The sequence below is a fragment of the Zea mays genome, chromosome 4 (assembly GCF_902167145.1).
Source record: "Zea mays cultivar B73 chromosome 4, Zm-B73-REFERENCE-NAM-5.0, whole genome shotgun sequence".
Taxonomy (NCBI): domain Eukaryota; kingdom Viridiplantae; phylum Streptophyta; class Magnoliopsida; order Poales; family Poaceae; genus Zea; species Zea mays.
Window position 1 is genome coordinate 150,309,272 of NC_050099.1, and position 14,952 is coordinate 150,324,223.

The window sequence follows — 14,952 nt, forward strand, 5'->3', positions numbered from 1 at the left end:
AGTCCGAGCCCTGGGGTCGGGCGGAGCGGAGTTCGCCATGGCGCCTTTGGCAAGGCCTGACTGCCTGTCAGACTCACTCTGTCGAGTGGCACTGCAGTCGGAGTGGCGCAGACGGCGCTGTCCTTCTGTCAGACTGGTCAGTAGAGCGGTGAGTGATGGCGGTCACTTCGGCTCTGCCGGGGGGCGCGTGTCAGGATAAAGGTGTCAGGCCACCTTTGCGTTAAATGCTCCTGCAACTTAGTTAGTCGGCACGGCGATTTAGTCAGGGTTGCTTCTAAGCGAAGCCAGGGCCTCGGGCGAGCCGGATGTGTGTCCGCCGTTAAAAAGGGGGGCCTCGGGCGAGACGGAAGTCTCTCGAGGTCGGCTGCCCTTGGCCGAGGCTAGGCTCGGGCGAAGCGTGATCGAGTCACTCATGTGGACTGATCCCTGACTTAATCGTACCCATCAGGCCTTTGCAGCTTTATGCTGATGGGGGTTACCAGCTGAGAATTAGGCGTCTTGAGGGTACCCCTAATTATGGTCCCCGACAATACCAAACCTTAAATAAAGTAATAGAACAAAATTAATAATAATCCCATGCATATGCAAATGACAAAATTGAATTTAAGTTACATAAATTAATCATCAGAGATTCATCAGCTGCTCATGATCGCGAGCACGGCTAGTATACCAATTTTACACTCTGTAGAGGTTGACCCTGTACCCACAAGTCATGTTACCCATCTGCCAAGGGGTCACGACTCTCATACACCTCTACCAAGGAAGCGAGGCCGGACAACAATACGAGGCCTTTACAAAGTTCCACTAGCCTCCGACAACCCGCTACAGTTTATGGGAAGCGCACTTGCATGAATCCTCTGCCTGACCGCCATCGCAGCAAAATCAACCCGAGAACCTCCTTGCATGCAACCCCCTACTGCCCTTGCCCCTTTCGGGTAAGGTAGTCTTCCACTAGCTTTCCTAATTAGTCAGCCAAGGGCGTACCATTAAACCCTTGTGGTGGCACGTGTTTCTCAAGTTAAGCTCCATGTTCCAATTAACATTAATGATCTTGACATGAACATAAATAGAATAACAAAATAACTGGAACATGGATATAACAAAATATTATCCCAAAACCATGTAAAGCAATAGCAAAACTACCCAAGTGATTCAGGGATAACAAGGTAAAGAGATAAACAATCTAGGGTGACCTATCGGGTCCCATCAAAATTAAACCTATGCATGGTAAATGATTATAAAGAACATATTGGGGAACAAAAGTGGTCAAGGGCGCAACTTGCCTTCAATGAGCTCCTGCTCAGCAACTTCTATCTGCTGGTCACCAGGATCCTCGGTCACAGGCTCTTCTACTCGCCACAATACAAACAAGCATAGTACATAGAGAAAATTAACATCACACTAAACATGTAAACAAAATACATGGTAATAATCTACACATTAAAATAAAATCCTAGGAACAGAAATCATAATTTTTGGAGCTATAGATTTTAAATTATGAATTTCCAAAGGTTTTATGTGCTTAAAATTGGATTAAGTGAGAGATTATTTTTCTTACTGTTGTCATGACAAAACAGAGACTCTAAGTGATAGACAATAATATTACAAAATTTTAGAAATTGGAATGAAGTGATTTGGAGTTCATATAAATTTTCTATGAATTATATAATTCCTAGCATTTATTTTCATATTAAATATTCAATTTCTAATTCATTTATACCATTTAAATAGGCTCTGGATTGGGCCTCAAATACTGTGAAGCGCAGGGGCTCTAGTGAAAAAGAGTCCAAGACTCAGGCTATCACTGGACTGGACCGCGGGTTAATTGCCTAAAAACTTAAGGTCTCTTCTGCAAAATGTGCAAGCCGAAGGGGTACGGAAGGATCGTGGCCGCTAGATTAGATTTAAACAGCCCGGATTAAATCGCAACTCATGTGAACCGGTGTGCGATCTCAACCACTGGATCCCCCATCAACGGAGTAGATTTTAAGTGACTAAATCCGCTCTAGGTCACCCGATCACGGATCGACGGCTACGATTCAACTGAACGAAGGGGTATGATGTAATCTAATCCTAGCCGTCCAAGAACCGATCGACGACGTCTGGTCCATCTTCTACCCCCAGCGCGACAGAGCGGTGGCATGGCATAGACCGCGGTGGCCATCACCGGCGAGCCCGACTAATTCGCGCGGACGGATCCCGACGACCATCCCGAAGACCTCTAAACACGACATTGGATCAACACGAATATTACGGTGCATTATTACCTGTCGGTGTGCAGAGGAGAGCTCCAATCGCGGCGAGGGGCGGAGAGGGGAGGTCGAGACCGCGTTGGCGAGAAATTCGCAGTGCACTATTGTACTCCGCACCAATCTACTCGCCCAGCCACGGCGCAGAGTGCAAACCGACCCACTAGACACCAGATAGGAGCCCAAGCGAGGAGGTAGAACAAGGTCGACGGTGGCGGCGAATCTCCCATGGCGGCAGCCCTCTCTTCAATCTGTGGCCTCCGCTGGAACTAGCAGCGAACGCGGGATTTCAGGTCAGCTAAATCGGGGACGACAAGGGGGAGTTCGTGATGGCACAACCTATATGGTCATGGGTTAGCGCCGTGATTTGAGCCACGAAGCCCGAGTCCGCGGAGCGATTCCGCCATTGTCGGGCGAATCGGTTCAGCGTCTGACGGCCCGGACCCACGACGCAGAGAAGCAAGCGCGAGGGAGGCAACGCGCGCGCATGGGAGGCTGACTAGGCGGTCCCGCCAGCAGCGACCCGGAATGGTGCGTTCGCGAGAGGCTAGCATCTGGCCAGTGGGCCCCATCTCTCGGCGCAAAGAACAGAAGCTAGGCCGCACAGGTGTAGAGGAAAAAAATGGATGGACCGAACAAGCGAGATTTGAACCCAGATGCTGATATATCCTTTCCCTTTTTACTTTTCTTTTTATTTTTCTTTTTCTTTCCTTTTAGATTTTCAAATTCAATTTTGAATTCGATTGTAGCTGTGAATTATACTCACTTTAAATTGAACTTAAATATAGGAGGTTTTATTATTATACTTTTTTTGTTTTTCTTTATTTTTTTTGTATGGCATTTTTTTCCCTTTCCTTTACACCCAAATTGGTAAACTAGTGTTAAATTCCCAAATTTGAATATTAACATATTTCTTTTTATATTCCTTTTATATTTGTCACAGAAGGCACACCAAATAAATCTAGCATGGTGCACAATTTAGTGGCATATATCTTATTAAGGTGGAAGGACAAAACTGAGTAGAGAATTTAGACAAGAGTAGAACTGAGCAGTGTGCCTAGACTAGTGGGCGAACTGTAAAAATTCCTAATAAATTTGTCTCGTCGTCTAGTATTCATCTATATAATTAGTTTTAAACTATATTTATTATTTGTAATTGATATTAAATATTTAATATGACAAGAACTAAATTTTAGGCGCAAAGCAAACACCCCTAAGAATGGACTATATTTTAGGAGGTACAATGTAGGCGACGACTACAGTGATGTCATCCGGCTTCCCTCCCGTCATGAGACTCTTCCCTAGCTGTCTCCGGCCCAAGTAGCTGTACGGCGAGTCTCTGTAGTCGCAGCCCGCAGCCTCGCAAGCGAAGCCCGCTAGGACCTCCGCCATGTTCAGTGGCGCGAACCCCAGCGTCGTGCCCATCCGCACGATGCCCTCGATCTCGTCGTCAAACACGTTGTCGAACAACCCGTCCGTGCCCAGAATCACAATGTCGCCTTCCTTCGCCGCTACCTCGCCGACCAACGCGTCGGCGACCCTGGTTCTGTCTTGCCTAGAGCTGAGCTGGTAGGGGCAGTTGAAGTAGTGCTGCTGCGTTGGCGAGCGGCGCAGGATCCTGCCGCCGCGGAGCACCGCAAATCCGCTGTCGCCGACGAAGGCCCACTTGAGGGTGCTGCCGACGAGGGAGACGATTGCCGCCGTGGACGCGCCAGGCGTATGCGCCGCGGCCGTCATCTGGTGCGCCCGCTCCAGCAGCGCGCGGGGGCAGAAGCGCGTGCCAGGCACGGGGGCCTTCGCCACCTCCGCGTAGGCGTTGTTCATGAGCCCGCGAGAGAACGCCGACGCGTCGACGCCCTGGCTACGATACCCGCCGACGCCGTCCGCCACGCCAATAACGCAGGCCTCGGCGTGCCCGAAGTGATCGTCCTCGTCGTGCTTCTTTATGTAGCATGACCCCAACTCCATCGCCAGGTCGCAGCCCATGGCTATGGGATCGCTGGCGCAGTCCATGGCCATGGGATTCTTGTCGCAGTCACTGGTTATGGGGTCGCTGGCGCCGTCGTCGTCGAGCGGCGCGAGCAGCACCGCGGCGAGGTTAGCTGCGTCGTCCTGTTGGCCGGTGGTCCGCCGCGATGCGCGGTATATGCCGAAGGCGGCGCGGAGGGCGTCGGGGATCCGCCTGTCGAATTCGATCATGGTTTCCGCCATATGCTTCTCCATCTTTCCTGTGTTCCTGGAAGGCTGGAAGTGCAGGTGCAGGTGCAGGGACAACCCTATATATGAGGCAGACGTACGAATCAAAGGCGGCAGGGGCATCTTCGGAGTTCGGAGTTCGGACTCGTTGTTATTGTGTTCAGTTTTGGCTTATGATTTTTTTTAGGAAACCCCCCTGCCACCAGATGTATCTGATCTCATTCCCACGGCCACGAATCGTTATCTGCCCACTGCCGCGGTTTCCGCGTCCGTTCCCCCACCCTGGCGTACGCCACGAAGTAGTTCGCGTACGCGACGACGGCGCGCGGGTGCGCCCGCTGCAGGCCCGCGACGGCGGCCCGCAGCGCCGCGTTGTACAGCTCCGCGAAGCCGTTGAGGACGGCCAGGCAGCCGTCGGCGTCGTACGCGGCCGGCTCCGTCACGTTCGCCCCCGAGAGGTAGGCCGGCGCGCACCCGATCGGGAGGTTGCCGGCGACGACCACGCGGACCGCGCCCATCTCCAGCAACGCCTGAGGGGTCGGAGAAGCAAGTTTTTTGTACTATACGCAGTTTAATTAGTTTGTCACGGACGGTGGAATTGAGATACGCGTATACGTCTACGTACCTTCGCTGCGTTTGTAATGGATTGCACGACTTGAGGCACGAGTGCCCCGACCTGTTCTAGGATTTCCACTATACGGGTGACGTTGCCGGTGCCGTATCCGCGCCGCCCGTTGGCCGCCGGGTCTGGAGCTGGAGGAAGGCGTAGTTGAAGTCGTTCCCACCGATCTCCAGCATCACCAGTGAGCTCGCTAGCTTCCTTCGGACCTCTATACGCATGGAGCGGATCACAGGAAGGAATCGAGGGATGTACCGCCAATACACCAGCGCAGCAGCTTTATTATACTGCCGCAAGTCGATGGCAGGGACATGCCGCGACAGCTTTATTAGTATCCATAAGCAAGTAAAAGCCAGCTTCACTCGTGTGTTTGATTGCTATGTACCAATCTGTTTGTACCATTTTCCAACAATTAAATTCGGATTACATATTTTCAGTATGTTTAGAGAAGAATCTCTATTTCTAAAGAACAAAAACTGATCTGTCGGATTGCAGGACCATCATCAGATGGAAAAGAACTCAACATGACATAATTATTTTAAAAAAATTAAATTCGTGTCCTCCAGCACAACTGATCTATTTTACTTTTCTCTAGGGCCCCGTTTATTTTGTTGGAATTGAATTTTATTCTAATAATCATAATTTAGACACAAACTAATTAAGTTAATATATTTGTATATGCAATTTTTTTTGTATATTATCCTAAATTATACGAGAGAGATAGTTATACATTACACTTATGCTATAGATGAGCAAGTAGAAGAGTGTGTTATAAGTTGTACTTTAGAAAAGTTACATGTAAATCTATAGAATCAATTTTCATCTCTCACCCCATAAATTTGAGATAGACTTATATATAAACTTTGGAAAGTTGTGGAATGTCACATTCTAAAAAAATAGTCTACATCCATTAGTTAGATTCTAATTTCTTAAAATGAAGGGAAACAAACAGGCCCTAGTAGTAATGGATGAGTCAATTTTCATTGACTCATTCTTGTAATCTCCTCAATAAGGCGTGCAACACCGTTCGGTTTAAAGAGTGAATTTTATTTATTTCATCGGATTTAGAGCCAACACATAACCCATCTATCTCTCTTACGACTAGAACCTCTACGCTCATCATTAATCCTCTCTCTGACCAAGTTCTTTTTAGAGAAGCTCAAAAAAACAATCATGCTCTCTGTAAAATATAAGTTTTTGCGGTCATCTGATAAGTTAAGCTAGACGACTATCTTACCGACGATAGCGCAATAGCCTCGATGCCCATCATCAAGGGCAAAGAAGACAATGGCAAGGAGAAGAACATTCCTAACTAGTCTTCTAGGTGTGCTCAACAATAGATCAATAGGTTGTAGCTCTTACTTTCATCTATGACCAAAGATGATCTCTCTTAGGTCATGATATGTCGAACTACTCTAAACATGTAAGGTTGTAGAAGGAAACTACGCACCATCAATAAGGGCACACTCCATCAATTCAAGGATTGCTCTTTTTATTACCAAAAAGGAGACATCTCCATCGCCGAATACATTAGCAAGATGCACTCCTTGTGTGACGAGCTAGCATCCACCAGCAAGCTAATCGACGATGACGAATTGATCTCCAACATCCCCATCGACCTCGACTACAAGTGCAACCTAGTCGTCACCACACTTGCAAAGGATCATCTCACCATCAACGAGGTGTATTCACAACTAGTCAGCTTTGAGAAATGCATGGAACCCCCACATCAACTACCACACAAAAACTAATGCAACTAGTCATGCGTGAGGATGCACACACACAATAGAGGAAACACTCGAGAAGGTGATCGCGGTCCAAGAGTTCACAAGCAAAATGTTGGGTGTGTCCCAGAAGCGACAAACAATAGGAGAACAACCTTGATGCCAATTTTATGGCAAAAAGGGTCATACTGCAACAGAATGTTGGTGTTGTTTTGATAAAAAAAAATATTCTAGATGCTAGATATGTATGGGTGGCTGCCACATCATATAGCATAGACTCTAATTGGTACACATATGCCATGGTTATGGATTACATCACAACCGAACTTGATAAACTAAGGGTGTGAGACAAGTATAAGGGCATGATCAAATCCACAATGCCATGGAGCAAGTATGAACATTAGTCACATTGATCATTCGGTTGTTAGTTGTAGTGTCAAGCTAAACATCATTTTTATGTTTCTAAAGCAACACAAAATCTTATCTCTATTCATAAATTAGATTCTGATAGCTCAAGTTTCTTCGACTATATTATTATCAAGGATTGGGTCTGATTAGCAGAAGTGATTCAGTGGTATGCATCCTCTGCCCTTGAATTCGCTCAAGCAGGTCTTTGCAGTCACTAAGCCATCCACAACACGATGGCACAATCATTTTGGTCACCCATTAATTCCTATAGCGGAAAAAGTTATCCATACCCTTAATTTATTGTGCTCTAGAGAGTGCAATAATCATCGATACCTTCAATTTACCTTGCTCTAGTGATGCTTGTCAAAAAGGCAAAAATCATCAATTGCCTTTTTCCATCTCCAATAGTGTTTCAAGTCATCCTCTAGAACTTATGTATTCTAATGTTTGGGGGAATGCTCCCAAATCTGTATGAGGTAAGTAATATTAGTGAGCTTCAATGATGATTACAGTAAATTCTCATGGATTTATCCTTTGGAGTTCAAATTTGAAGTTTTTCATAAATTTGTCACAGTCTACATAGACTCAGGAGACGAATATCAAAAGCTTCATAGTTTTATTTCAGAAATTGGTATCATCCATCATGTTTCATGTCCATACGCTGCACCAATAAAATAGGTTAGCTTAAAGAAAGCATCACCATATAGATGAGGTTAGTCTTTCCCTCCTGGCACAAACCTTTATGCCTTTAAATTTTGGGATGGTGCTTCTCTTGTTGTTTACTTGACTAATTATACGCCAAGCAAATTCGTCAATTATAAAAAAAATGTTGAAACACTTCTTTAATCAAACATCTAATTATGAGTCTTTATGTGTCTTTGGATGCGATTGTTGGCCTAACCTTCGCCTATTCAATACTGAAACTCTAGTTTTGGTCCGCATATTGTGTATTCTTGGGATTCATACTTTTCATAAAGGCTTCAAGTGCCTTGATCCTAGTTCTGGATTCTAGATGAGTCTATCTCATGAGACGTTACCTTCCACAGGTTTGTTTTTCGTTTTGCCAAACTCCATCCCACGACCGGGTGGCGCCTCCAACAAAAAAGTTGCCTTCTTCCACCTCACCTAGTAAATCCTAGAGTTTACATGATTATATGACTAATTGTTCAACTAATCCTGTTGATAATTTTGGTGAGAGTATTGATAGTTTTCATGAAGAAACAACAACGAAAAATGATAGAGATTTTGCAGCGCTCAATCATTTGCAATTGCAAGATGGTGCAGCGCCCTCCCTAGGGTCGCTGTCACCAACATCTTCGTAGCAAAATTCTGAATAAATTCATCAAGAACATAGTGCAAGACTATATGAAGTCGCATGTACACATGCACATGTACATATCCATGAATGAACAGTCTAGACTAAGCATTGGAGAGGAGGATTACGCTACAAGATCTTCAAATGGGAAGAACAAACGTATCCTTCCACACAATTTTAGTATAACATCTGTAAGCTAAAATTCTACACAGATATATGGTTTACTTAATTAAATATACCATGCTCGCTTGCATCTCATTATTGTGTCATCCAATAAATAAAACCGGCTTCATTGTTGTGTTTGATTGCTATATCTACAAGTCTGTTTCTATCGTTTTCCAACAATTTTGATTATATATCACTACCGGAATCGGGCTCTTTGCCGAGTGCTCGACGCTTTGCCGAGTGCTTTCTATCGGGCACTCGGTAAAGTTCCACTCTCGGTAACGACTGAGTTTACTGAGAGCAGGACTCTTGGCACAGGAAGACACTCGGCAAAGACATCTTTGCTGAGTGCCAAACACTCTACGAAAATCGGCGCTCGCACTACCGGAATCGAAGGCTTTGTGAGTGCTTCAAGCACTCGGCAAAGCCTAAAAACACACGGCAAATACTTTGCCGAGTGTGACACTCGGCAAAGAGAGCTCGACAAATAGTACATCAACAACAACTTCTTTGCCGAGTACTTTTTATCGAGCACTCGACAAAGACTTTGTCGAGTGCCAGTCGGTACTCGGCAAAGAAAAGTGGTCGTCACGACGCCTGGTGACAGAGACGGGGCCTTTGCCGAGTGTTCTACCAGCCTGCACTCGGCAAAGGGTCTGCCAGCGAGGCCCTTTGTCATCTTCTTTGCCGAGTGCTCTAGGAGGCACTCGGCAAAGCTTGCTTCTTTACCGAGTGTCAGGGCCACAACACTCGGCAAAGAAGCTTTACCGTGCCCAGGCGTTGCTTCTCTGCCGAGTGTTGTGGCCCTAACACTTGGCAAAGAGGTCCTTTGCCGAGTGTAACACTCAGCAAAGTGACCATTATACACCTTTTATTTATTTTTTCTATTCCTTCCAAACAAACAAAAGATATCACATATACATCACAGATATCACATAATCATCACATATCTCACAAAGACCATAAATCAAACAAGTTCTCATAAGTCTCAAGTATCTCATAAGTCTCAACACTAAGAACATAAGTCTCATCGAGGTGGGTGGCTGGACTAGTGCGGCGATGGGCTGGGCGATCCATGAGGGTTGTTGGATGCCGCCCCAGATTGTCCCTGCATAGAGAAGAGATTGCATGTGTTGTACTAGATGCATTACCAACATCTAACTACAATCTTGATACTCATAGGAGCATGTCAACTGTAGGGAACAATGGAGGTGGTGGAGCGAAACCCTATGCGGTGTCAAGGCTCTGCATGTACTGGAACATCTCTGCCATCCTCTACTGATCTGCCAGATGGCCTCCCGCTCCGCCATCATCCTCGCCTCCATCTCCTGACGTTCCCTCCTCTCTGTTTCTAGCTGGGTCTGTAATATTCCAAGCCAATGTTATAGTAACTCAAAGAGAAGGTATATAACTCAAGGAATGACGAGTTATAGAAGCACTAACCTCAAGTTGCTATATGCGATGTTGTGAGCTGTCCTGCCGAGGTCATATGGCTGGACTCGAGCCCGTGCTCCTTGCTCGCACCTGAGACAGAGTGGGAGTGGACGACGAGTCGATTGCCCCGTCGGCAATCTAGTACCACCCATGTCTCTTGCCTCCTCCAACCCTCATGAGGACATCAGGGTCGATCTGCTCGGTCCTCGAATCGTATTCTAGGCTATGGACCTCCTCTGTCATGGCGGTGTCGTCATGAAGGCGGTTGTAGACGACGGATTTGATGTACGCCTCGGGCCTGTCCTCCGGGTTGTAGGTGACGTCGGACGTCGCCTTGCCCTTATGGGCCATAGCATAGGCCGAGAAGATGGAGCAAGGTTGGCCACCATGTTACGCCGAATGCAAGAAAACCAACGAGATAGTTAGAAATAATATCTAATCTAGTGTTATATACCTAAATATAAAAGAGGGCGTACCCATGCTTCTGCATATATTGGCCTAGGCTGCGACTGCCTTGGTGGTGGGAGGGACCTTGCATCATCAGACGCCATTCCCGGCTAGCGTTGTGCGCCTCGTCCCACTCAGGCGAGCACCACCTATCCACAATCTGCTCCCAGCACAGAGGATGTGCGGCACACCAATATGGAATCATCTACAAAGTAAACACATACGCTGCATATCAGAAGATAAAATTAAGGAAAAATTAAAGTGATATATATTAAAGTGTTGTATTTACCTGTAGGTACCCCTGGTCAACGACATGGTTCGGGCTTGCTGCTTGGTCACCTTCTCTCCAAGGACGGAGCCGTGGTAGCTGACGATGGCCTGGATTCGTGCCTCATAGTGCATGTCCACGACGAGCTTCTTACAACTTGTGGTGGCCACCACATCCGCCCTAGCCTCGTATCCAACCTCGCATATGAAGAAATCCTGCATACAAAAACGATGTATCCATACATTATTTCAAGAATGTGCAACAAATGCGACATATTTTACATAATAGTAAGACTTACCCACAACTCTTGCTTCACCCGCTTTGTCTTGTTATTGAATTCCCTGCCCTCCCAGTTGTAAAGACCAAAACCTGTGTAAAAAAATAATAACGAGATAAATAAATAGGTAGTAAAACAATGAATTTTCAAATGTGCCTTTAATCGGACAATACATTTAAAAGAGTTATTTGTGTGTGTGCATGAACTAAATTGAATCTTGGTGAAAGGTATGTGTTACGTTCCTTCAAACTAAATGGTTGATGGATATTTATTTTTGAAGAAACCTACAATTTTATCACATAGTCAAAATACTTTTTCCTATAAAGAGTAATATATAGTTCATATTTGAAGCATGGCCTAATAAGTTAACAAAGTAATTAATAAATATAATTTAAATATTAGCATCCCATGTTGGACCTCTGTTTGTGCATTTAAGTTTGAAGTTTGAATTTGAATAACAAGTTGAAAACTAAAATACAAAAGAAAACAGAAAAATATTAAAAAGAAAAGAGCCTATCAGCTTTTCGGGCCTAAACTGTTTTCCTGGCCCAAAATCACGCACCCGCCGGCCCAGCCAAATCCCACCGCGGCCCACTTACCAACCATGCGGTCGGCCACCAATGGCCCGTGGGCCCCACACCCTCTTGGCTTGTGGCAACAACCATACACGTGTGTTCCCTATTCGTGTAACTGACTGGTGGGACCGCACCATCAGTATCATCCTCATCCCCAAGCCAAATCCATCTCAACTCTGCAGCCGAGATCTCCGGACCCGATTCCCTCGGGCCGAAGTCCGAGTCTTCTGCAATATAAAAAAGGGGAGGGCACCGTGACCACCCCATCCACTCGATACTCGTCGACCACCTCGGGCGAAGCCATGCTCCCCCACCAAGAAATCGACAAAGAGGGCGTGATGGGTGATGTCATCGCATTGATTCTCAGATTCACGTCAGCGGTGAGCTCTCAAGGATCGACTTGGAACTTCACCAGACCAGTAGGGCAACGCTCGAAGCCATGCCAAGTCAGGAGGAGGGCAGGGTAAAGCAGAATTCTTCACCGGACTTGGGGTGGGCCGCTTTGCTACACTATGCTGTGGGTAGGGCTCCACTCACTGCCATACACGGTAAGAAGACCTCCGTTGAGTTTGCTTTTGTCTCTATTATGAGTAGCACTAGGGAATCAAAGTCTGAACGTTTGTGCGCAAGGATGATGAACTCCGGCGATGTCTCCTCCGTGGCTAGGGTCGCTCCATCGATAGGGTGAGCGACTGATTAGGTGTGGGGGGGAAACAATTGGCATCGGCCGTTGATCTCGTTACGTGTGGGCGAGATTAGAAGTAGGGTAACGATTCACCCAGTTAATTCCGAGTCGTCCAATCTAGATCGGAGGTGTGTGGATAGGTTGGCCTTCATTAGTTTTGGACCCTTAGATCTTGATCTGATGGCCATGCTTGCGTACCGGTTCGGGCGCGGCTGATTTGATCTATGCGGTCGGATCATGATCGAACGGCTCAGCCCGTCCGATACCCCCTTCGGCGAGTAATCTTTATAAAGAGCCCCTGCCCTTTTGTTATGTGAACCCGCATTCCATTGCAACAGTGGACTGAGTCTAGGAAAATTTTACACGCTAGACCCTGCGTTTTCCAGTATTTGACGCGCACTCCAGACATTTAATAAAATCGAGGAATTAATTTGGAAAATGATTTTTAATACAAAAATAATTCCAGAAACTTGTATAATTCATATTTAATTCATTTTAACTCCAAATTGATTCATTCCAATGGCATTAATTTTGTTTTAATATTATTTATCATCTAGTAACCTTATTTTAGTATGAAACATATGGTTAAATTTATGTGCTTGATTTGTTTTGTATCTACCACTTAAAACTTGGAAAAATCATAACCAATTCATTTTAACTCCGATTTGATCCATTCGAATTGTGTTAGCCTCATAGAAATATTTACTACGCAGTAGAAATATTAATTATACGATATCCTGTACTTTTATAATTAGGTAACTAATTTGATTATTTTATGTTTATTGAGTTAGCTTTTTTAATATTAATATAGGATTCTGATCTTGTAGTAATAATTTTCCTAAAAGATGATCTTTAATCAAATAATAACTTAGATTAAAGTTGAGTTAATTATTTATAGGATATTCTCTCATGTGGTGTATGCTAATCAATTTACAACATGGTTTAATGTTTAAATCACGTAGATCTTTCATAAATCATAACTTTATAACTGTAACTCCGATTTTAGTGATTCTCGAACCTACGATCTCGTTACGACGCGCAGAATATTCTTACGCAGTTTGATCTTATGTTTGGTGTGATGTTAATTTTGCCTATACCATTTTTTGTTTGTATTGCTACGACTAGCGCGATGTCACGAGTCATCTGAAGAGCAAGTTGGTACCTAGAATCTCAAGTCCCAGGCAAGTTGTGCCCTTGATCACTTCTTTTTACCCGATAATATTCTTATTAATCATAATGACCTGCATAGGTTAATTTTGATGGGACCCAATAGGTTACCCTAGTTTGACTATATTTATATCTTGTTTACCACTGAATTTTTGGGTAGTACCTGCTATTGCTTTATGTAGTTTTGGGTATAGAGATACACATTATTCATGATCATACTTTTATTATCAGTTTGTTATTTACTATTCATGATAAGATCATTATGTTAATTGGAACATGGAGCGACCAACCAGGAAAACAGTGCTACCACAAGAGTGGTATGGGACGCCCTTGGCTAACTAATTAGGAAAGCTAGTGGAGGACTACCTTACCCGAAAGAGGCAAGGGAAGTAGGGGAGTGGTCAGTGTAGGGAGGCCCTTGGGTTGATTTTGCTACGATGGCGGTCAAGCGAGGGGTCCCTGCATTGGAGCTTCATAGAAACTGTAGCGGGTTTTCTGAAGCTAGTGAAACTTTGTAAAGCCTCGTAGTGTTACCCTGCCTCGTCTCCTTGGTAGAGGTGTATGGGAGTGGCCTTCCCATGGCAAATGGGTAACATGACTTGTGGGTAAAGATGTGCAACCTCTGCAGAGTGTAAAACTGGTATACTAGCCATGCTCACGGTCATGAGCAGTTCAGACCCTCACATGATTAATTATGGAACTAAATTCAATTTGTCATATGCATTGCATCGCGGGTGTTGTTATTAAATTTCGAACTATTACTTAATTGGGTTGGTATTAACTTATACTTAGTAATTGCTAATAAAATTTTGACCAACTTTAAAAGCAATGCTCAGCTTCAACCATCTTCTTTGGTAAGCCTTACACCTCATGTGAGCTCCCACCTTCGACGAGTTCATATACATTATTCCCCAAAACTTGTTGAGCGATGAACGTATGTGAGCTCACTCCTGCTGTCTCACACCCCCCACAGGTCAAGAACTGGTATTGTAGGATGAGGCGCATGGAGGATGCTGTGACGAGTTCGTGAGAGGTCTAGGCCGTCGTCTCCTAGTCAACTTTGGGGTTGCTGGATCGTCGTCTCCTTATGATGTAATTATTTATTTATTTTGTATAGAACTCCTATTATATAGTAAAGATGTGACATTCATTTCTATACCATGATTCATCATATGTGTGAGACTTGGTCCCAGCATACCTGGTGATTATTTTGCGTCCGGGTCTTGGTGCCCCCGAAACCCGGGTGTGACAGAAGTGGTATCAGAGCGATGTTGACTGTAGGATGAAACCTAGATAGAACTGGACAACCATTATCTACTTACCTTTGCTACTCTGATTCTTTTCTAAACTTTTCTTTATCTTTTCTCATCTATTTCCGCTTTACTCTGATTATTCTTACCTTTTTCCTTCTGAAGACAAATGG

At 45.0% G+C, this 14,952-nt stretch overlaps 1 protein-coding gene and 1 non-coding gene across 2 annotated transcripts; one reads left to right on the forward strand and one right to left on the reverse strand.

Moving 5' to 3' along the window:
• Positions 1-3,450: 3,450 nt before the first annotated feature.
• Positions 3,451-4,667, reverse strand: LOC103653819 (putative protein phosphatase 2C 24). The gene has a single exon (XM_008680627.3). The coding sequence runs from the start codon at positions 4,566-4,568 to the stop codon at positions 3,474-3,476; it is 1,095 nt and encodes a 364-aa protein (XP_008678849.2). The 5' UTR covers positions 4,569-4,667; the 3' UTR covers positions 3,451-3,473.
• A 1,974-nt stretch (positions 4,668-6,641) lies between these two features.
• LOC111591420 (small nucleolar RNA Z247) lies at positions 6,642-6,774 on the forward strand. The gene has a single exon (XR_004858055.1). It is a non-coding gene; the product is annotated as a small nucleolar RNA Z247 (small nucleolar RNA).
• Positions 6,775-14,952: the final 8,178 nt, after the last annotated feature.

Coding starts and splice junctions, on each gene's coding strand:
- LOC103653819 (XM_008680627.3), bottom strand. CDS start 4,568: ATGCCCCTGCCGCCTTTGATTCGTACGTCTGCCTCATATATAGGGTTG.